At 41.7% G+C, this 25,000-nt stretch overlaps 1 protein-coding gene across 1 annotated transcript in view; it reads left to right on the top strand.

Moving 5' to 3' along the window:
• LOC307031543 (protein tweety homolog 3-like) overlaps positions 1 to 25,000 on the top strand; it is a 32,084-nt gene that overhangs the window by 583 nt on the left and 6,501 nt on the right. Inside the window, exons 2-13 of the mRNA XM_079668740.1 lie at positions 1,395 to 1,572; positions 10,656 to 10,852; positions 16,687 to 16,798; positions 17,774 to 17,994; positions 18,568 to 18,663; positions 18,798 to 18,870; positions 18,995 to 19,070; positions 20,715 to 20,770; positions 20,915 to 21,007; positions 21,801 to 21,893; positions 21,977 to 22,113; positions 23,952 to 24,125. Of these exons, the coding sequence (XP_079524866.1) occupies positions 1,447 to 1,572; positions 10,656 to 10,852; positions 16,687 to 16,798; positions 17,774 to 17,994; positions 18,568 to 18,663; positions 18,798 to 18,870; positions 18,995 to 19,070; positions 20,715 to 20,770; positions 20,915 to 21,007; positions 21,801 to 21,893; positions 21,977 to 22,113; positions 23,952 to 24,125 (1,454 nt within the window). The 5' untranslated portion in view covers positions 1,395 to 1,446. The remainder of the gene's footprint in view (positions 1 to 1,394; positions 1,573 to 10,655; positions 10,853 to 16,686; positions 16,799 to 17,773; positions 17,995 to 18,567; positions 18,664 to 18,797; positions 18,871 to 18,994; positions 19,071 to 20,714; positions 20,771 to 20,914; positions 21,008 to 21,800; positions 21,894 to 21,976; positions 22,114 to 23,951; positions 24,126 to 25,000) is intronic.

The following is a 25,000-nucleotide window of genomic DNA, read 5'->3' as shown; positions in this document are numbered from 1 at the left end:
TTCTTAACGGTTCTCTAACCCTTTGCCTTGGAGACTCCGCGAGACTGCGGTCGTTTTAACGGTCAAAGCAGCTAATCCGTTTATATTGTTTGTGTATTGACTTGAATTCCTGAGGAAACCATCGATTCAAGATTCAAAGGTTTTATTGTTATATGCACAGTAGCTACAGTGTAATTATGGCAATGAGAATCTTAAATCCCAGGCTCCTCCAACAATGCAACATTAATATACAGACATAAACAATAACAACAATACAAATAGTGCAAGAAATAATTGAATATAAATAAAATAGTGCAAGGGAATGTTGCAAGACTAATGGAGGATAAGTGAAATATATACATGAACAATAGACTATGAGTTGACCTACATGCTGTCGTACAGTCAAGTCAGTAAAAGAAATGAGTCTCGTGTGTGTGTGTGTGTGTGTGTGTGTGTGGTGTTTGATATATAACGGCCATTTCATCGCATATTTATCTCACGAAGCCAGGGTTTTTTGCCGTATGGGCGTAAATTGTGTGATGCGATGTTGCTGTCAGCCATGCTGCTGTTATGATCATTCATATACAGTATGACCTCATGCGTTTAATATTCGCTTACAACAGGCTCTTTAAAATGACATTTTAGGAGAGATATTATCACAGCGATAGCTTTAATGGCTTTTCGTTGATTAGAATGGGATGAACTGCTCAATGACACTTATATTGTCGTCCCCAGTTATCATAATGCAGTCACATAGCATATTGCAATGCTGTATCTGTATTGCAGTAATGCCTTTGTCCCCGAATACCATTTAAAATAGCCACAGTGACAAAGGGAATCTTTTTTGGCTTTTTGAATTGCATTTCTATTACAAATATCATTCTCACATTAACACTTTATTGTTTTGTTTCTTATTATGGTGGAAATTACAGACGAGGACAGTATTATTGCAGACTGTTATCAACATTCAGCACCTCCAGTACATATTGGAGACAGGATGTGTTTGAAGTATTTTCTTTCAATAGAAATTCTAATTAGGATGTGAAATTCGTAAGGCATCTTAATAAATCTGTGTTCCATTGTATTCTCAACAAATGGAAAAAGAGTGTGCAATATATTGCCAAGTAGATTGACATGTTGTTCCCACCCCAGTTAGTGACTAATCACACATAACTCATCATATTGACTTTGTAATTATGTCAGTCATCAGTAATTCAAGTTGATAGAAGCGGGCTTTGACTATCGGTAGCTGACAGATTTAGGACTGTAGATACTGAACCATTTCAATAAAATGCTTGAAGAAATGGCATTGATAATTCTATTCTAGCTCTCCCTAACACGACAGGTGCTGTGAATTGTCCGTCAAATAATGTCTATGCCCCGTTAACCCACAACCGTCATGGTTTTCTCTACAGTGTCCGTGTGAGGAATCGCTTTAGAGAGAGAAGTGACGGTCCCTGGATCAGGATGGCGGCCGTGGTGAACTACTCTCCGCCCTGGTGGGTGAATCTGCTCCACCGGTTGCCTCACTTCAACATCGAATTCCAGGTGGTGAGCAGTGACTTCAGACCGGAGGACTCTGAGTACCAGAAGGTAAGACAAGTACGGGGGAATTATAACCTCCCAGTCAGAATTCATCACCCCCTTCACCATCACCTTATCGTCCCACCTTCTGCCACCTGCCCACACTGCAATTTCACAGCAGAGTGGCCAAGTGGTGACTGAGGCTGTCCTGCAACCACAGAGTTGTGGGTTACCTCCCTGCATCGATCGTGTGTGTGTGTGTGTGTGTGTGTGTGTGTGTGTGTGTGTGTGTGTGTGTGTGTGTGTGTGTGTGTGTGTGTGTGTGTGTGTGTGTGTGTGTGTGTGTGTGTGTGTGTGTGTGTGTGTGTGTGTGTGTGTGTGTGTGTGTGTGTGTGTGTGTGTGTGTGTGTGTGTGTGTGTGTGTGTGTGTGTGTGAAATGTCCTTGAATGAAAGCACTGATCCCCTACCTGCTCCATCTTTGTTATGGATAAAGCTTCTGCACAATTTATTACATTGCATAATCAATAGGCAGGGGTTCGAACCCTTTAAGGTGTCAATATCAATCTGAGCAAGATAAATAGCGAGATCGGGAAGACAAAGACTCAGCATTTCATTTTTTTTATGTTTTCTCAGATGTTTGCTATTATTCAAGTCTTCAGGACTCTGAAAACTATTAAAATGAGACTTTAGATGAACAGCTTGCAGCTCCTACACATCCCCCTAGCCTAGACAATCTGACGAGGGATAGCGAGTAGGCATTGCTTGTGTGGCGATCAATTTGTCACGAGGCGAAAAAATGGAAAAAATGTGTTATGATGATGGACAGGAAATTGTCGTGATTGTGACAATTTGTATTGTGAGTTATTTAAAGAGCCGAAATGCTAATCATTTTTGGTTCTATTGTCTTAAACATGAGGATTTTTCTGCTTGTATACTATTTTTAATTGAAGACGTACGGACTCTGAACTGTTGGCTGAGCAAAACAAGACATTTAAGAAACCCATTTGAGCTAATGCTAATTGAAATGTACAAGTAATCGATTAATTCGAAAAATAACCAAGAAGTAAAACCAATCATGAGAAGCATAATTGGAGTCTCTCTGCGCTGCGACTGAGTCTGCAGCGCTGCCTTGTTAGAGAGCAGCTCCATCTCCAGGAGGGGCTTTGGCCCAGTTTTGCTGCATTTCATTTGAATCCTCAATCAAGGTGACTTCCAGGTCTCTGCACCAGAAACACAAACCCTGCGAAGCCACAAAAAGCCGAGACACATCGCTTAGAATCCCACATCTCCCTCAATGCAGTTTGCTGACATGCATGGGGGGGAGAAGAGGCAGGGTGTGTAAGTTCAAGAGCCGAGCGTGGGAAGGCCCCCACAGCCATGAACATGGGAGGGAGATGGGAAGTGGAGTGAGATGCAGGAGGAGTGAGAGAGATAAAAAGAGACTGATTGGAGGCGAGAGGAAAGAGAGAAGAGCCATGGGAGGTGCTTCTAAATTGCCAAATAGCCACTTCCTGCGAGCTATTCAGTATTTCACTAAGGGCCTTTGTGAGTGTGTGTGACCACTGGAATTTAAAGAACCCCCCTTTTTAGACTAATTACATCCTGACATATTTTTAGCCAATGAGGCTGTTTCTATGTCACTGAGCACCCCGCTCTATAATCATATGTTTGTTTCTATGTTATTTGTACGCACAGAAGTTGTGCATGTTATATATGTCGTATGTTCACTTTCTGTTTCAGTGCGTGTTTAGCACTTAGCATTGTTTGTTGAGGTGAGGTCACAGATCTCCTTCAGGGGTTTGTGTGTGTTATTGTGTTTGTGTTGGTTTAAATGCAGGGATTCTAGTCAGGGTGAAATCATTAATTCTGGCTAGACGAGGGGAGGGAGAGGGAGGGATAGAGGGTGAGAAGAACGAGAAGAAGTAGGTTGAATTGGATAGAGGGGGGGAGGGAAAAGGGGAAAGAGAGCGGGAGAGAGGGGGGGGGCTGTAGTCTGTTGTGAAAGAATGCTCTCTTTCTGTCTTTCACTCTTTCACCGAAGCCCGTCTTTAGATTGGCTCACTATATCTGTCTCAAAGGCTTTCATGCATCCACTCATCCAGCTGAGACACACACACACACACACACACACACACACACACACACACACACACACACACACACACACCACACACACACACACACACACACACACACACACACACACAACACACACACACACACACACACACACACACACACACACACACACACACAAACAAGGTCCTACACAGTGTCCTTCAGTGCACTGAGTCCGTCACCACAACACACAATAGAGAGAGAGATTCTTCTGTGTAGTGTTTTTCTTTCCGATATGTTTGTCTCAGGTTCATTTGTATTCAGCTCCCGAGCTCTGAAGCTGCTTAAAACTTTCTTCTCACACAATGTCACTCACTCACTCATGTTGTTATTCTGGAGGACCTTCCCCTTAAACACACTGGTTAGCATTCATTTACGAGAGCAGTTGTTCTCCGATGACATTGACTTAATTTGGGATGCTGACTCAATGTCTTCCTGCAAGACAACGGCCTTATTTCTTTCTCCCGACGAGCTGTAATAGGAGCTGTTATCCTGAGGTTCTGCAAGGCATTAGAATAGCATGTGTGTCAGTCCCTGTGTGTGTGTGTGTGTGTGTGTGTGTGTGTGTGTGTGTGTGTGTGTGTGTGTGTGTGTGTGTGTGTGTGTGTGTGTGTGTGTGTGTGTGTGTGTGTGTGTGTGTGTGTGTGTGTGTGTGTGTGTGTGTGTGTGTGTGTGTGTGTGTGTGTGTGTGTGTGTGTGTGTGTGTGTGTGTGTGTGTGTGTGTGTGTGTGTGTGTGTGTTCGTCTATTTGTATTATGGTAGAATCGTCAGCTACCAGTCACAGTGAAACAGCTGCAGAACATTACAGAGGACTCATGTGACCTGTAATAACACATTTCCCCAGCTGTCTAAAGTAAATCTGTAATTGGTATATTCTGAATAGTTTGCTATGGTTTGTACAGTGAAAGATATTATCATTTTGAAAAGGAACAAAGTGGATCTGTATTTGTTTTTATTTATATAATTAGGGACAATGCACATGAATTAGCATGACCACTTGAGTCATGATGTGCCAGATTTAGCCACAGAGGCTAGTTTTCATCTGCAGTCCCGGGTAGGCTGAGGATGGCATTAAAAGCAAAAACTCATGAGCACAATTAAAACACATTTAGACAATAAAAAGCACTTTAAACCCAACCTATAAGCACACAACAGATACCAAAGCACATACACACAGATAAAAGCTAATAGGCACAGTCAATTAGAAAAATAATGAATTAGCCCCTACTCATGTTTATATAAGCATGTTTGATTCTCCAGTAACAACTGTTTTACAGATTAGGAGAAAGAGGGGCCCTACTATGCTAATTTCCAGGTTCATATTTGTCTTTAGTGTCTCTACTGTGACATGTTTCCATGCTTTAATGTTCAAAAAGCGTGCTGCAGCACCTCTTTTCACCCTCTGTCTGAAACCAGAGCCCAGTCTGCTCTGATTGGTTAGCTGGCTGGCTCTGTTGTGACTGTTAAGTCAACAGCTTAGAGATGTCCTGCCCTTAGCCTATCACGTACAATGTGTTTGAGCGCTAGCCAATTGACGCACAAGTGTTACATAGGGAGGTCTCTATGATATGGAAGTAAACAAAGAAGTCCAATGGAGGCACTTGACGGCACAATCACCTATATAACACACTTCAAGAAAGGGAAACTGCAAAAGCATAATAGGGCCCCTTTTTTATGTTTAAAATAAGAAATAAGTCAAACAAGTCAACAAAGGCCTTTGTCTGAACACAGATGAGCCGTTAGTGCTTTGGTTGCCCTTTGACCCAGGAGAACAGGTGAAAACTCGCAGGATGAACCCAAGGTCAGTCAGCGCCTCAGGAAAGGAGTTGAGAGGATAGTAGTGGAGCCCTTTAACTACAGAGTAACACGCGGGCAGGGAGAGTGCAAGGACAACTTACTGAGGTGGAAGTGATTGATCCTGTCAGCTCAAACACACACACGCACGTTCACAGGCGTGCACGCACACACACACACACACTGCAATGGCCAGATTGAAAGTAGATCATTGTGCTTGACCGTTTAACATTTAGCCCCTCCTCCAGGCTGCAAACTGATCTCCAGTAGCATATATGTACACACACTTACATCTAAGTACACACACACACACACACACGCACGCACGCACGCACGCACACACACACACACACACACACACACACACACACATGCACAGACAAGCTAACCACGCTTATTAGTAGCTAATTGATCCACACTTAATCGGCTCTGATGGTTTGTAAGCCTGACAGTTAATCTAGCGGCCATCATACCAGAGGGAGCAGAGCGGCTGTCTGCAGAGACCTTTCCCTTACTCTGGTTATAAATGTAACATTAATCACATACACTTAAAATAAATAAATACTGGATCCAGTGTTGTTGCTTGATATGCAAACATGCACTGACATGATAAGTTGATTGACATGTTTATGTGTCAAGTAATTGTTCAATTAATTTGTTAATGACACACAAACATGTCAAACATCCAGTGGTCATGACTTTTCAGACGTAAACATGCGTCTTTACTTTCCACAGCAAATGTAGTTATTTTGGTTCTAGGCCTAGGAAGTTTTTGCTCGATTGATGAACAAGAAAGAAAGATTATGACTAATAGACAGTTTTGTTTTTATTATTAATTAATCTATTTGTCCACTTTTACCCATATGACCCTCAAGGTCAGATTGTTTGTATTTCCAACCAAGAAACCCAAATACATATAGCTAAATATCATATGACCAAAGAACTGCTTGATATATGACTCGAATCATTAATCATTGATTTATTATCTAAATCTTATTGATTTACTAGTTCAACTCTACACTTGAATTCATATGGAAACTAACACACTTTATATTGTCATTTTATATCACTGTATCTGTTACACTATTGTTATTCCTTTAGCGTGACATATCAATAAAAGCTTTGGCCGTTATTGCGCGAGGTTTCATTATTTGAAGCTTAATGCATTCTACTCTCTCTGGTATTATCGTTGACACAATAGGTCAAACAGTGCATTAGTGGAGCACAGTACGCTTTCACCATAGATGTTTCAGGCACTAAGCCTAGTATAGATAATAACATAGAATAATACCAGAGACTAAGAATCTACTGAGCTTATCCCCTCCCTCCTCCCACCCTCATTTTCTTTAACCTGTTGTGGACTAGTAAACTGTCGATGAACTCTCTCTCAGCCCTGCTTAACCAACTGGTTTCTCATGAGAAAGAGATAATGTGCCAACAAAGAAAACTGACAAATGACACATAGATGCAGGTTGTTGCTTAGATTTGATACTTTATATCATAAAGTATCAAATGAATAAATAGCATAATGAACGTGGATCCAACCCACGGGACCGCGTCGCCCAGGCACGTTCATGTGACGTGTTCAGTACTACATGAGTTTTACCTTTACCCATGGATGCACAATAAGATCGGATTATATGATTATATGAATACTTTCGTGACGTTTCGCTCTCTCAAAAGTTGGGCCATTTTGTCTTCATGCGCCAATGAGCAACTCTCATAGGAATGAACTAGGCCCCGCCTCCCACGCTGTATCCAGTTCTTAATATACATCCATGGTTTGGTCTCTTAAATATATAGGCTTAATGTGTTTCTATTATATTAAACTAAACATATCTGGGGTTTAATCAAAACAAGACATACAAATACATCACCTTAAATGATAAGCAGATGATTTTATAATGAACATAATTGTAGTTGCTGCCCTATGACTGACTACCCTGCAAACACAAGGACAACTGGATATAGGTAAACAAGAGGAGGAGAAGGCGTTATTACGCTTAGGAAAAGTCATTTTAGTCACAGCACAGAACAAGCAGAATTCAGTTTATTTAAACGTTATAACATTTAAAAGGAAGTTAGGAATCAGTTCTATCTATTGGATTGTACAGCCCTCTGTCTTTCTCTACTGCTTCAACCCGTGGCTTTCCACTGGCTATGTAATATGTATGTTATGTTTTATTATTTTTATTAGCATTTCCAGCTTTGTGAGCCTCTATGTTGCATGTTTTTAATGATTCTATTTACTATTTATTTACTTATTATTTGAAATATATTTAGTTTTTATACCTCGTAGCAAAATTAGATCACCTTTTACTATTTAAACTACCTGAGCAGCGTTCATTTTCCAAGTTCATTTGAATTCCTGTAATTCATATCTCCTAGCCTGTAGGCTGTAGTTAGAGACAATAGAAGTGCTCTGATTCCTCACCAGGGACCGAGGGTTGTGGTTCGGACTGCGTATCAAAGATTAGCCTTCGTCCCTCCCTTCAGATGTCACATTACACCACAGGTCACATCCTATTACAGACCGATATCAAATGGTGTCCTCTCCGCTGTAGTGCTCCACTGACCCACTAGCCGCGCTGGAGGAGAAGCAGCCCATTAGATTTAATGCAGTGCCCTTTTGCTGGCCTGGTGATAAATCTACCACTAATCACACTTTACTTTGAAATGCCGACCTTGTTAGTCTGCATTGTTCCTCAATGTGAAAGAGATTTGTGCCTTTGAAGAAAAGCTGGTGACAGAATATGAACCGCCTGCAGTGTGGCTGGTTAGTCTGAACAACAGTTATGTCTGTGATGTTAATGAGATTCAGGAATTTCCTTGGAAAAACAACATGCCAGATCAGTCTCCAGAGGTGGAACAGATAAGCAACAGACCGCATTTTGCATTAACAATCCAATCCCAATGGAGATACACGTGTTGTTAGCCATGTTTCTGAGGATGAGGACTTTCCTTGGAATAACAGCATACCAAATCAGGCTCCAGAAAATAAAAGCTTCTTAATCAGATAAATACATGTTGCCCTAGATATCCAAAATGTATCTTATTGGAGATACTAGTGTTTTTAACCATGTAGCGATAATAGTTAGTCTGCCCATGTGTTTGCCAAATATCAACAATTATTTGATGGATTTCCAGGAAATGTTCTACAGATATTGATGGTATCCAGAGGATGAGTAGTTGGGTGGTAGCGCTGACCTGATGATGACCTGAACATGGTTTATGACTAAATACAATACTAAAGGGCGGCTCGATTATGGCAAAAATCATAATCTCGATTCTTTGGGGCAATAATTGATATCACGATTATTAAAAACGATTATTCATTTACTTTGAAAACTTCCATTTATTGAAAAAAAAATATTTGAACAGTATGTTTTTAACAGTTACCCTGAACTTTAAGTATAATTCAACTGAAAAACCAATAAAAAAAAAAGAAAATAGTTTTATTTCGATTATGTCGTTTTCATTATCGTTGCAAGCCAAAATCGTAATTGCGATTAAAATACGATTTAATTGAGCAGCCCTACAATACAACCATTGACAAACCTTTGAGCTTCAGATCTACTTTGTTCTATTCTTATAAGCAAATGTAAGGATTACGCACTAAATCTCCCAATTACAGTAGTGAAGGCGGTAAACACAATACTCTCTAAACATCACAACATTATCATTGTGCATGTGAGCATGTTGACGCATGGCTCTAAATAATGATGTTCTAACCCTGGAAGAAGCCCCCTCAAGTTTGAATATTACGGTTGTAAATGATTCTGATTTAGACCTTTTCAAACCTGAAGAGGTCAAATAATCCCGTAATTCAAAAGACAAAAAGCAAAGATCTGAGAACAAATGTTAATCCTTTGATGTGGGAATGCAATTTCCTTGCTTTCCTATGCTGTTATATATCTTGCAACCCCACACATGTAACATCTGGGTCCAGACGTCTATGTGGGGAAACACTGGCCCAAACCTTCATACTTTACATTGCCAAACTAAAGTCCTTGATACATGCTTTACATTAAACGCTTTATGTAAATGAAGTCTATTCTGGCACACTCAAGTCACACACATATTTACAGTAGAGAAATCGCTGCAGGGTGAGGAAATTGCTGGCTGGCAGGGAGGAAAAAATCAAGTCAGCACGAAACGCAGCAGTAAAGAGGCCCGGGAAGCCAGGAAGTCTGTGGGAATCTCAGAGGTGGAGACAGATTTTGATATCATTCGTGGAGGAGTCCCCAGAATAACACTGTTGCTGTTTCTAGAAGGACTGTGGCATCATTCCTTTGTCGACCGCAAGCAGTGGAGCAGGGGGACATTTCTGTTTTCCAGAAACTTGCCTTTGTCTCGTCTTCATGGCCCTGCAGTACAATGACTTTTCCAGACGTGTGTGTGTGTGTGTGTGTGTGTGTGTGTGTGTGTGTGTGTGTGTGTGTGTGTGTGTGTGTGTGTGTGTGTGTGTGTGTGTGTGTGTGTGTGTGTGTGTGTGTGTGTGTGTGTGTGTGTGTGTGTGTGTGTGTCTGTGTCTGTGTCTGTGTCTGTGTGTGTGTGTGTGTGTGTGTGTGTGTGTGTGTGTGTGTGTGTGAGAGAGTGAGAGTGAGAGATAAAAGCAGATGTAATCAGTTCCAGACAAATTGCTGTAACAGCCCTCATCCCTGTCTTCAACCATTTCTCCCTTTTTGGCTTCAGTCGTGTCCTTTCACATGTCCTTCTTTTCCTCTCTCTCTCTCTCTCTCTCTCTCTCTCTCTCTCTCTCTCTCTCTCTCTCTCTCTCTCTCTCTCTCTCGAGCGTCTCTTTTTGTTCCAAATGTAACCCCCCCCCCCTCCCCAAGCCCTTCCTACTTTTACACTTCAAAGCTTTTAGAGGGTGTGTGATCTGTGTGGTGGGTCTCTGCAGCACTTCCGCTCTCTCCATGGAGGTGTGCACGTTTGATGGTGTGCAAATGTGTTTTTCATGGAATCCATCAAACAGCCATTTAACAGCTACTACTTTATGGCCGCAAATAGCTGCAGAGAGAAACACGATCTGTGCGCGTCTGTCTGCGCAAGAAGAACCAAATCCTCTGTCTTTCTTTGTGTCTTGGTTTCTGCTCATATCAGCTGATTTGCTTCCTGTATATATAACCCACTTCCTTAATTCTCCCTGGTGATAAGGACTGAAGTTTGACAGAAAACGTTCAACATAAACTGACATTTGACATTGTTTTTCTTTTTGATTCTCTCCTCTCTCCAGTCCATTTTGCTGCTGGGCTCTGTGGCGTTGCTGTGTCTGGGCCTGGACCTCATCTTTCTCCTCTTCTACTCTTTCTGGCTCTGCTGCCGGAGACGTAAGAGGGACGACTCGTCTCACTCTCACACTCACTCCCAGCAGCCCAGCCCTGACTGCTGCTGCACCGCCTGGTGCGTCATCATCGCCACGCTCGTCTGCAGGTGAGAGGTTCTCCCCATCAAACTGGGAAGACTTAGTATGCATGTATTGTTGGAAGATGTTAGACCCCACTTCAACTATGACATTGTTTTATGCAGAATGCTTGAGTGAATTAAGGTTAATATGTTTAATCATCCTCTCCAATTAAAGCAATTGCCCTTTAGTCTTAAGAGGATTTTTTAAATCTTTTCTCCGGGGATTGATGAGGCACTGATTTGTTGGCTCTGTAATATAATACAGCCTGTTGCTGTACAGCTGCACAGGCAATATCACTAAAACAGACACTATGTTAGAGTCACATAGTTACCCAATTAACATTATGTGCACCGAGTTGCTTGCACATTGGTATGGTACATTTCCTTTAATGACTATATATGGATATTTCTACCCATTTTATGCACATTTTCTAATTCACACTTTAAAACTGAAGGGAAAGAGGCTGAGAAGAGGTTCGGGAGAAGATACACTTTTACATGCTTCCAATCCACCAGTCACTTCAAAAATAGAAAATGTATATTGTTATAGTGTCAGCGACAGATAAAACTACATCTTCCCAGGTTCACATCCAGACGAGGCCCATTGTTACATGTCAACATAACAGCTGATAAAAAATACTGCATTGTAAAATAAATCACAATGGATTCTCATTCTCTACAAATAAATGCCATCTTAGCTTGGAAACAAAAATAAAAAGTCATAATATATCGGAGCTACTAGAATCCTAATACATAATCCAAAGAAACACATTTTATTTTGCAGACATTTCAAGCGTTGGAATAAACTTGCAACCCAACATCCAATGTAAACATAACTATTCTGAAAGAGATATGATAAGCCCCGTATTGCAGTTGTGGTTAGACATAATCACATTTTTATTTCAGTGAAAATGTGATCTGCTCTTCTGTGAGTTTTGGAGTGGGTAGTCTAAGGAAACCCTTTTTTGAAAATGATTTAATAAAGTCAAAAATGTACTGCCATCCAGCAGAAAACATGGCTGCTCTTCTCCCTTCTTGCAATGCCAGCATTTTGGATGTTCACGATCTCCCCTGGCCCGCAGTCATACGAACATAACGACTGTAAATCGACCTACATTTACTCAAATCAAGTCCACTCAGTCTTATTTAAGCAGTAAGGCCCATGTGGTGTAACTGGGAGCCAGCCATGTGGTTACACTCCACTGTTTGTGTTTATCTGACTCTGAAGGCTGTGTAAACTGTGAGATATTTCAGACATCGACCCAGCAGCAGGGCACAGAGTATTGTGACCACAGACGCTGAGCCGCTGTGTGGACTCTGCTCTTCTAATCACAATCACATGCACCCAAAAACATACAAACTATTCCTCTATCATTTACTCCCCCCGATCACTTCTTTACATCCCATATTCTCCCCCGTCTTCCCCTTTTCTTCATCTCCCTCAGTCGCCCTCCGTTATTTCTTATTTCTCTCTGATTGGTCTTCTCCCTGGCCTAGAAAGGTTGCCATGGAGACAGAAGCAGATTTGATGCAGAGACGAGAAATAAATTATACAGTCAGAGGGAGCTGTGTGTGTGTGTGTGTGTGTGTGTGTGTGTGTGTGTGTGTGTGTGTGTGTGTGTGTGTGTGTGTGTGTGTGTGTGTGTGTGTGTGTGTGTGTGTGTGTGTGTGTGTGTGTGTGTGTGTGTGTGTGTGTGTGTGTGTGTGTGTGTGTGTGTGTGTGTGTGTGTGTGTGTGTGTGTGTGTGTGTGTGTGTGTGTGTGTGTGTGTGTGTGTGTGTGTGGTGTGTGTGTGTGACTCACTCAGTGCCGAAATAGTTTTTTGGCGCTTTTTAATATTTCATGATTAGCTTTAATATTTCTTATTGAATGTTTTATATGGGTGTCTGTGTGTGTGTGTGAGAGAAAAAAGAGTGTATGTGTGTGCATTCCTGGTTTGCTCATGCGATTCTTTGTTCTCCATTGAATATGACATCATACCTTATTTTTGGCTCCGCACCAACCACATGTGTGGGCTTCCTCCATTTGTGTGCAGGTGTAGAGTGTTTGGATAGGAGAGGCTGCTTCTTGATTTAGTGTTTTGTGCTACATGGAGATGTGGTGCTGCAACATTCAGTCTTTTAATGGATCGGTCAATCAACAGGAAATTAATTAAAATGATTTAATTCTCAAATATTTGGAGATGGATCCAGCTTTTCCAGAGTTACTTGAATACCTCTGGGCTTTGGATTGCTGGAAAAAACAAGTAATTATAGGACATTGTGGACTGTGGACATTTATATTTGTCATTTTTTCCTATTTCTTCACGTGTTATAGGCAGAAATACTTATTTATTCACTTCTTAGATTTTTAAACCCAAAAAATGAGCAAGAGATTACTTAATAAAAACATTATGGCATGGTGATACATCACTCCAATCTTTCCCCAAGATTTAAACAAATATATGTTACTTGTTCTTTGTAATAATTCTTTAATTTAGGTGACATCAGGCCAACTATGACAAACTGAATCTCTAGCTGACCATGACTCAATAAATGAACAGCCCTAACACTGAATTGTATTATTACAATCATAAAAATGCTTATTAAAGTTGCATTTCTTAGCATTTCATTCCTGGTTAATTTTCCCACATCCTTCATGCTGCATGTAGGGCATTTTAATCCAGCCTGGGAATGGCGGGCTCAGCAGTAAGGATCAAAGCTACTTAATAGATGTGTATACATTCATTAATGCTGGGTAAATGTCAGCAGTACTTCGTATCAAAAATGGCATTTGATTATAAACATGTGAAGGATTATAACCTTGATGTTTCTTGGGTATGACCCAAAGAGCTCATTAAAGTCAGACGAGCCTCAATGCAGATCAGATTGAGGCTTAAAGAATAATCATTATTTGCCCCCCCAGTCTTATATTGCAGCATCTTTTGACTAAAGGGCATTAGGTGTCTGTGTGTTGTCAACTGTTTACATGCAGTTTGTGTGATCAACACACACTGCTCTACGTACCGAGTATAAAATGAGACATGTCATTTAGCTCTACCGCTAATTGGATGCATTTATTTTGGATACAGTTTGGTTTGGACCCATCATGGACCCAGTTATTTCACTGACTACAACATGAATGGTCTCATCCACTGAGCTCCAGTTGCATGCATGTTAGTGTGCTCGTTTGGCTACAGCAAATAAGCGTTATTATGTCCGTCCTTTTCACCTGACATTAGAGTTAAGCAGCACTTAATCTCACAGAGTTAGCTTCAGTTCAAAGTGGTTGCTGTAACTTAAATATCTCAGTGATGTATGTGTAGGATCATTTCCTTTATTCAAAGCTAATTTGGCTTATGTTTGTCAGCAATTAATGGACTTCTGAACTAGTGTCTTCCTTCCCCCTCCCTTTAATGTATCATATCCTAAACTGTGGTTGATTAAATGGTAAATGGACTTCATTTTACATAACGCTTTATCCCGTCTCTGCAATTCCCCAAAGCGATTGACATACAATTCATCATTCCCCCATTCACATCCATTCATAGTGAAGCTGCCATGCAAGATGCCACCTGCTCAAGGAAGTTATCACACCAATAAACAGACACACACACACACACACACACACACACACACACACACACACACACACACACACACACACACACACACACACACACACACACACACACACACACACACACACACACACACACACACACACACACACACACACACACACACACACACACACACACAAACACACACATTGGCAATGACATCGGCAATGACATCGGGAGAAACCTGGGGTTAAGACATGTTGGTCACTATTACTGGGATAACTCTTCTAATTGGAAGACGTCCGCATGAACTCACAGCCAGTCGCCCCTGGGTAATACAGTAAATAATCCCCTGATAGGAGCAGCAGGTATTAAACCAGCAAGATACACTCAGAGAGAGAGGAGGGATGAAGGGAAGTGGAGAGAGAAAGGAGTGGCGGGAGGGGAGAAGATGATGAGTAAACGGGAGTGAAGAGGGAGAGGATTTACTGGTTAAATTGAGAGGACATGAAGGACGGAGTAAGATGGTGGGCGGCAGGATGGGTGGGGAAGCTGTCTGATAAAACGGAAGATATTTACTCAAACATACGGAGCACATTAATGTGTCTCCATGCCTTTAATCATCTTTGATTGCTTTCTCTTGTCAAGCTTGTTTCCCTCTGTATTTATTTTTTTACGTCAGATGTGAAGTCCATCGTTACGCTCTGAAACACACTCTTACACAAAGGCATGTGTGTGTGTGTGTGTGTGTGTGTGTGTGTAAACCAGCTGTAACGCGGGCTACTTAAGATCTAATGGGCTAGAATGAATTGCTTTAACAATGCCCATACATTTCCCTCTAAATCTGTCTGTTGTTAGTGCACAGACAGAGACATCATCAATACAATGAGGGCAGTCATATACACACACACACACACACACACACACACACACACACACACACACACACACACACACACACACACACACACACACACACACACACACACACACACACACACACACACACACACACACACACACACACACACAGTACACAAAGACGGGGCTACAAGAGCTTTGCAGGGCGAGTGAGAAAATAAGAGCATCATGGGGAGGGGCTGAGTGGGAAAAAGGGTCAGATGTGAAGGAATAAGTGTAAAGGGGATAAGATTGTGGTGGGGGGGGAATCATGTGGGCGACGGGTTGTTGTGGTTTGAACTTGATTAAGGGGCACAAGGTTTTTGAAGAAAGAGTGTTGAGGTCATGAACCTCAGATATTGTGTAGCATGTGTCATGTGTGAATGTGGATGCAGAGCTGCAGAAAGATCATATTATGTGCGGTCTGTTGACCCAATTATTGTGGTGTGTGTGTGTGTGTGTGTGTGTGTGTGTGTGTGTGTGTGTGTGTGTGTGTGTGTGTGTGTGTGTGTGTGTGTGTGTGTGTGTGTGTGTGTGTGTGTGTGTGTGTGTGTGTGTGTGTGGAGGCTGGGGGGGTGACACCAAATCAAAGAGCTCAGCGCCCCCTGTTGCTGTTTAACAGAGGAACTATATTAATGACTTGACATCTTGATCCATTATTGTGTGTGTAGCACTGCATCATATGAGGGAAATATGCAATAACATTTTTGAATATCGATATAACTTGCTATAAAAAATGTATATACGAGTCTATTCAATTCTACATTTCTGCTGCTTTCAGTACACTGCAAAAAAAAAACTAATTGCTTACAAAAAAACAATGCAAACAAATATTTTCGTCCTTTTTTTATTTAATTAATTAAACAAAAATACAGCAAAACAACATTAAGTGTATTCAGTTCTACCTTTCTGCTTTCTCTAAACTTAAAAAATATAACAAATTGCTTTATAAATAAAAAACAATGGAAGGAAATAATTTCCAACATCCAAAAAGTGAATGATAAAGATTTTTTAAAGTAATTCAAAAGAAAGTATAAGTAGAAATCTGCACTTCAAAATGTAACTGCAATTTTAGAGCCTTTGAGCTGTTTTTATTTCCATTCATTTCAAAACCATAGACATGCCCAAGGACACTTAGACCTATTGACTGCAGTGCAGGGGTTTGGGTTTGAACCATTTACTCTCTGATTGGTAAACACTCATTTACCCCCTGCTCCACAGCCACACAAGCAGATAACGGGGTTGATGTTTGAAAAACGATAAACTGTTCGGCCCTTGTTGTGAGTCTGCATGTATGACTGCGAAAAGGAAAAACAAACGATTATTGAACTCACTCATCCATATTGATTACGTTTATACCATCCGATGGTTGAATTAGTCATTGTGTTAACACTTGGCACTTCCTGTTTTCTGCCCTCCAGCGCTGGCATTGCCGTGGGTTTCTACGGAAACGGGGAGTCGAGTGATGGGGCCAATCGTTTGGCCTACTCCCTCCGTCACGCCAACCGCACCGTGTCCGGGGTGGAGAAACTGGTGAGTGGCCCGCTGGATCCCTACACTGCACCAATGTCAAATAAAAAAAGGAAATATACGACACGATGCGATGATACTTCAATGTCAGAGCGAGTCTGAAATGTTTCTTGCATCAGATCAGCTCCATTTGCAGCATCAACAAGGACCGATATTCAAGACAAGATATAAGGGAACCAACATTTAACATAACATTACATCACTGAAGAGGAACAAGACCCTTTGACTTACATTTGACCTGAGATTTAGCTTCCTTTGAGGATTGACTGGTGCACAAAAGAGAGCTTCGGTCTAACTTTTTTAAATCGTGGAACCATGTATCTCCGATTTGAAGGCAACAATTGATATTAACTGTTCAGGACATGGTTGGGTTCAGAGATGACGTTGGACAGCCTCAATATTTTTATCATGGTAGGCTGATTGATAGAGTCTCTCAAAAGGTTGACCTAGTATCTGAGCAGATTTCCAACTGGTGGAGCGGTTTTAACTTTAAAGTGGTAGACAAACACTTGTACCATTTAGTACTGCAATACTCTAGAGTAGCTGTTCCCAACCTTTTTCAACTCAGGGCCCAATTAAGAATCTAAAAAATGGTGCGGCCCACATTCAACCATAAACAATACGGGGGCTAAATAAAGTTCAATTCAGAACATGTGACACGTTGTTAATACAGACCGCTGTCAAGGACTGTAATGACTGTTGCTAAGGAGGATCGAGAAAGAGAAAGGAAAAGAGGTTCAAATAAAAAAATATCTTAATAATGAAATGTTTCCACACAAATCCTAATGTTTTGCAAATTATTTGGCGGCCCACTTACAATGCGTTGGCGACCCATCAGGGGGCCGCGCCCCACAGGTTGGGAACCGCTGCTCTAGAACAATCACAGATGTAAAAAAACAGAAGAAGAATTTGTCCTCTCGCATCGAAGGACCTAATGTGATCCATCAAAGCTGATTTGTGTTTCCTGTGAACGTCCAGGTGACGGACAGCGCTCTCGCCTTGAACCAGACGGTGGAGGAGAGCTTGGTGCAGCTGGAGACGGCCTATCAGGAGCAGAAAGACTACGTGTCCATCGTCCAGAAGCTGCAGGGACAGCTGGACGAGCTGGTGCGGCTGATGGTGGACGTTCCCTTCTGGTCCAACACCGACATCTCCCTGGAGGACTTGGCCCGCAAGACGGAGGCGTTTGATTTTTACAGGTCAGTTCTTACAAGTATTGATATGTGTCTCTGATATACAAAGTATTTGCTGGATGTGCAGAGGGGGAATCAGCAAAGCTATGTGTGGTCTCTACCTCGAAGGAGATATTTTATTAGGACTGCATAATTATTGGAATTCAGACTTTTGCAATATTCAAATGGAGGAAAGTGCAATATTTGGTAAAGGCTAATAAATACATAAAATATATTTAGGAATAAAGTGTTGTGATGCTTTGGAGAAGTCCCAACGTACACATAGGTTTGTAACAGATGATCTAAAAAAAGAAACACACACACCTGGATAATTGAAATATATTTTTATATTTAAAAAATGATCTAATTTCCTCATCGATTTTGCAATTGCAATATCACATAATAACCACAATTAGATGTTTTTCAAAATGGTGAAGCCCTTATTTTTATGTATGTTTTATATCTGATGTATGTGAATGTCCTACACCGTGTATGGGAAAGCATTAATCAGCTGATGTGTTTTGCTTCTAACTCGCAGCTGGTTTAGTTATGTAAGATCCCCTATTTGTCTTAAACACTGTGTAAATGTGTGTGTTACAGGTGGTTGGGGTATCTCGGCCTGCTGCTGTTTGATGTACTCATTTGCCTCCTGGTGCTCTTCGGCCTGATACGCAACTCTAGAGGCACTCTGATTGGGTAATCTACATTACATCACTCTCCAAAACCTGCTCCTATTGGACGATCCAAAGTCCTTTGTACACTCTGAATCTGTGTGTGTTAGAGCACCTCATGTTGCTCACTTTAACGACATGTGTGTGTGTCCCCCATAGAGTGTGTCTGCTGGGTGTTTTGACTCTGATAATCAGCTGGGGGTCTCTCGGCATGGAACTGGCTGTCGCTGCTGTAAGTGTAACCATGGCAACATTGCAGAGCTCCGCAGTGATGTAATCTTTTTTCTTTTTCCCACTGCTCGAGCGAGGGTGTTCTCAGTGTACTGTAGGCTGATGGGTCGTGTGTGTGTTTACAGTCAGCCAGCGACTTCTGCGTCTCCCCGGATACCTACATCACCAGGGTAACCAAGGAAAACGCTGTCATCGACCAAGGTACGCAGACTATAAACTACAGAACTAGCGATCAGACATTTCTTCAGGTTTTTGTGATTCCAAAACATTCAGCCTGAGTGAATCATCAAAAACAATGCGGCCTCTTCCTCCAAACACTTCTTATAGAGTCAAACAATAGACTATTTATCCTTTTCAGATTGTTTTATTTTAGTCTTTTTAGATGCCTGAAGACATTAAATAGTACACTATGCCCTAAGATTGCCATTGTCTTTCACGACCGCTCATATTTACGTCATCTGGGGGTAAATGACAGACTCCACACCGCTGTAGAAAGCGGCATAAACAGCATAAAGCAGGGTTTCCAAAACATTCAAGCTTGTGAACCATATAAAAAAGCAGCGTCTACAGTCAAACACTTCTTACAGGTTAAACATGTCCGACAATAGACTTTTGTTTTTGTTTTATTCAAGTATTTTGAGATGCCTGAAGAGATCAAACAGTGCAGTATTGCTTAGGGAATAAACAAGAAGCTTTGTACCATTCCTATTTCACAACCACCCATCTTTATGACAACTGGGGATGGCTTTAGGTTCTGCTGTAGAAAGACAACACATATTATAATTTGTGATGATAAAGTATGTATTATAATACTGGACCATGAAGGAGTAAGGACATAATATGATTGGTCAATGGACCGCTCAAAGGCAGATACTGTACATCAACAAATAAGCAGAAACATCTTGAATGCACTTCAGCATCCACACTTGAGTCTCACCCTGACATGTGGCTTCTATTTTAAGCAGGAAGTGTGTGTGTGGTCTTGTCTGTGTGATTTGTGTGTATCAGAGCAGATCGTGTTTGAGTGACACTTTGGTATCTAAAAGCTCTTCCTCCCTCTGCTGACTGCAATGCATCAGCAACTCTGCTGCCTCTCCCAAATGTTCAAAACAAACATATGAAACCCTCAGAGCACATTACGGCTTTTTCTCTCAGGATCATTATTTGATTTGATCTCTCTCTCTGCATCCTTCTATGTCCCTCTTTACCTCTCAATTACTCCCTTTCTCCTCCCCCTGTGCACTCTCATCTAATGAGTCCTGTTGGCTGTCAGTCGTTTCCGCTCCGCAGCGCACAGATGTTGCCTCTGTCTTACACACACACACACACACACACACACACACACACACACACACACACACACACACACACACACACACACACACACACACACACACACACACACACACACACACACACACACACACACACACACACACACACACACACAGAACGATGCCTGAGTGATACTGCTAATTCAAGCCTCATTGGAGGGCATGGTCTTGTTTGCTTTTCGTCAGCAGGCGTTTTAAATATTCCTAAAGTCCCCAAACATAACATGGGTGATGCAGCTTTTATTCACTACGCTCCCAAACTTTGGAAACCCTATACCAGGAAATATCAGAGAGGCAAACTCAGTAGACACTTTTAAACAACAGCTGAAAACAGATTTATTTGATTGCTTTCGTTAGCGACATGTTGGTCTTCCTTTGTTATTTTACTTTGTGTATTAAAAGTGCAATACAAATAAAGCTTACTATTGTTATTTATTTAATTCTACTGTATATTGTAAATACATGGATCATTATTATTCTGTTCATATTTAAGTATCTATCTGTTTTCCAGATATCCTGCAGTATTACCTGAGGTGCAGCCCTGGCCAGATCAACCCCTTCCAGCAGGTAACATCACCGTGTTGTCAGAGGGTTTTCTTTCTTCTTTTATATAATATATGTCTTTCATTCTGGAGTACTGTACATCACTAAAACATGTATGTGTGTGTGTGTGTCTCCGTTTGTCTCTTGTGTCTCTGTGGTGTTTTGCAGAGGCTGTCAGGGAGTCACAAAGCATTGGTGGAGATGCAGGATGATGTGGCCGAGCTACTGAGATCAGCAACACGTGAATATGCCAACACCAAGGTGTGTGTGTGTGTGTGTGTGTGTGTGTGTGTGTGTGTGTGTGTGTGTGTGTGTGTGTGTGTGTGTGTGTGTGTGTGTGTGTGTGTGTGTGTGTGTGTGTGTGTGTGTGTGTGTGTGTGTGTGTGTGTGTGTGTGTGTGTGTGTGTGTGTGTGTGTGTGTGTGTGTGTGTGTGTGTGTGTGTGTGTGTGTGTGTGTGTGTGTGTGTGTGTGTGTGTTGATGTGCAATGATGTGTAGGTCTTTATTTTCACGGCTGAGTGGACTTGCTTTAGTGTGAGCGTGATGAAAGTGGCAGTTACAAAAGTGGCACGTGTTTATCTGGTGTGTGTGTGAGGGTGCACATGGAGGCGGATCACTATATTTTTGATGAATGTTGTGTCCTCGAGCTAAAAGTGGTTTTATTAGCTCGATTTTCATTCACCTTTTTTATTTGTTTATTTTTACCACTGTAAAGTGTCACCTGAGATAAAGCCAATCAAATACATGCAATTACGTATCTGCCACTACCTTTTTTTGCTCGACTAAATACTGTTAATATTTACATTAATGGTGTGACCGTCTATGCTTCCTTAATGGCTCTTTTTACTGCACTGTTAGTGTACAGTTTTATTATTATTATGCTGATGTGTTTATTATATTTTTGTAACTGGCTCAACAATTTCCTTCGGGATAAATAAAGTCCTATCTTATCTCTTATCTTAAAATGCATTATTATTATTATTATTATTATTATTATTATTATTATTATTATTATTATTTGAGCATGCCTGGGTAACATTTGTCTTGATGCGCAGGGGAGTCTGGAGCAGATCCAGTCGGTGCTGAACTCCACCGAGGTCGGTCTCCACCAGCTGACCGCCCTGGTGGACTGCCGCAGCCTTCACATGGTGAGTCGCTCCGTGTGTCGTGTTAGAAAGAAACAACTCCTCCTTTACAACCCGTTCTAAACAGCAGACTCCTCTCCACGCAGGACTACGTTCAGGCGCTGACCGGGCTGTGTTACGACGGCGTGGAGGGCATCATCTACCTCGTTCTCTTCTCCTTCGTCACCGCTCTGATGTTCTCCTCCATCGTCTGCAGTGTGCCACATACCTGGCCTGGCAAGAGGTAACACACACACACACACACACACATACACACATAGTCTCTCTGAGAAGCACACACACGTCTTTACAATCCTTAATCTGAACACTAACATCTAACATGTAACTAGTTCTAACTTCGAAGTGGTTTAACGTGACTTTACGACCTGCAGACAGTGGAAAGAGCCGTAAAGAATCCACTCAGTGCCATGCATGTCATTCTTTAAGTGTTTTTGCCTCCTGAGCTGTTCTCTGTACGTCCTCCTGCCTGTCTTTGCACCATTTCCTCTGCAAGTTTTCTTTGTTTTCTTTGTTTTACCGTTAGCACTGCCAGTCTGGCTGATTGTCTGTTTCCATGTTTATACTTATCTCTCATTTTTCTTTTCCTCGCTGTGGACTTGGAGCTCCAGTTTTGTGTTAGATTGTTTGTTTTTTTCTGTGCCCCACTTCCTCCTTCTGTTCCGTCCCTCTCTCCTCTCTCCCTGTCCTGATTTGGAAATGCTTCGGGCTTCAGCGAATGATGGTGGATATCGAGGAATTAAACGACCCTATGGTCCCATTAAAAACAACCCGTTCCGATTCAGCCATTCAAACAAATCAATAATTAGCTGGGAACATCAGTGCAAAGAGCTCTAGACTGATGACTTTCACTCTGATTTTAATCATTAAACACAGCTGTGCCATAATAGTGGGTTTTTACGCTCGGTTTTTCGGTGTGAATTACCAATAAATGCTAATGCATGGCCCAGCAGGAATTAAACAATAATCTATCATGTCCCCGATTTGAGCAGAAGTAACTGCTCATGGGGTCAGTTGCATATTAGCCTGACTGTCCTGCAGCCGTCTGTTTGATAAGCTGCACAGATTAGCTCTTTGTTGGTTTCCTGAGTGAAACACTGCCATCTGGTGGCCAGTCAACGCAGTACGTGTCTGAAAATACCGTAGGTTATTCCAATAAACCAAATCTGTCCTCCCGCCATCTTTACTGCTTTGAAACATTACCAGCCTCATGTGGGTTTGTTAATATGGGTACAACTGGTATAGACCTCCCAAAAACAACAAAGAAGAAAAACCAATAGCCTTGAAAATAGGGTCTCTACATGATCACACGTACATGTATTTTGTGGTTGACCTATACATTTTAGAAGCCAGTACATTTCTGTAGCCAGAGATCCAACTTCCAAATCAGCACACATCGTATTTGATGCCTCATTCTGTTACGTTGCTGGCCGTTTATTTTTTTTACATTTTTGACCATTTTATGTCTGAAAATGGTTTTGCCTAAACCAGCCATGTTATCTCCTTTTCCCTGATGTTTTTGCTTTTAAGTTTCATGGAGCGCTCAGTGATGCATGAAGTACTTTGAAAGAGAATAATCTAACTTTGATTCAGATTAGACAAGTTGAGATGGACAGTAATTATGAAGAGATTTCAATAGAGAATGACTGCATGAAGAACAAATAATGCATGTTTCTACATATTAGGACAACTTTTAGAATATTGAAGAGTCTTTTTACCTTTGTACTGTTAAATATAATGTAAAAACACAAACATCAACTTCATGGGTCCACTCTGGGCTGCGTAGTGATATGAGAGACCCTGATGTACTTGTAGTGGACGTGTGTTGTAGATGAATGCTGCCCATGTTCCTTTTCTTCTTGTTCAGCCGCTTTGGTGCTGGAGGCATGGCCTTACCCAGTGTTTTGTATCAGAGGACTCCACATAGCACACCTTCCCCCTCTCCTAACCTCCTCTTCACTTGTTTACACTCTGTTGTCTCTCTCGGATCTTCCTCCCCTCTACCCCCCTCCCCCTTATCCATCATGCCCTCTCGTGCCCTGCCCTAACCCTGACCAATTGAAGGACGGATGAGGAAGACGGAGAGGACGAGTCGGGCGTCTCACGGGGCGGTGTGCACGATAACCTGTACCGCGTTCACATGCCCAGTCTCTACAGCTGTGGCTCCAGCTACGGTAGCGAAGCTAGCCTGCCCGCTACCGCCCACACTGTCAGCAATGCCCCCGTCACTGAATACATGTGAGTTAGCACCCACTGCTGGCTGGAGGCTAGCAGGATCAATACACTTCCTGCCATAGGTAGCTGATGCTTGCCCCTTCCCCCCCCCCTGACCCAGACGAGCAGCATAGCTACGCTCACTGCCTGCAATACGCTAAGTTAGAATAGCTGTAGCACATCCCTCAGGACACTTTGTCAGCACTCAGCGAGTTACAACCCTTCACTAGCTTTCCCTGTGATGCTGATAGAGAAACAATGCTGCCTGTTTCAGTCCACGATGTCAGCAACAAAAACAGATTCAAGTTTGAACTCAACAATAAGTTTATACTTTCACCCTGCTTGCTACGGTTTGCTAAAGGAGTGCTTGCTCTGAATACAACACATAATACAGCTATTGGCTTTAGTCTGCCACTGCTTGCTGCTACTTTAGCTGTGAGCACATCTACTACTTTGTGCTGCTTACTGCTACACAAAGATCTTTAACTCTGCAGCCAGGGTTAAGGAAACAGACACTACCTATCATTTGGCATTGTGAGGTTTTGCACCAATAAAGGACCATGTTTTTAATGTTTTAGGAGATGATCAAGTCCTGCATACATAACAATACTGATGACTATGTTAAAGGCTTTCAGAGAGATGGATATCCTCCTGTGTAGCCAGAAAGTCACATTAAGCTTCTCCCATTGAGTAAAGCCTCACTTAGCATTCATGCTGTAAGTTGAACCATGTTCCTTCAGTTTTTCAGACACATCTACCATATTTACCGAAGGCTTGTAGCTCTCTGACTGTCACCATCAGGGATCAATTCCACTGTTCGACATAGAATGCAAGATATTAAGAACATAGTCATTTACTATTTGGAAATTACCAATACATTATTTTTTACATATTAGCTA

Source organism: Notothenia rossii (genome assembly GCF_949606895.1).
Source record: "Notothenia rossii genome assembly, chromosome: 1".
Classification (NCBI taxonomy): domain Eukaryota; kingdom Metazoa; phylum Chordata; class Actinopteri; order Perciformes; family Nototheniidae; genus Notothenia; species Notothenia rossii.
This window is presented reverse-complemented; position numbering and strand designations above follow the sequence as displayed.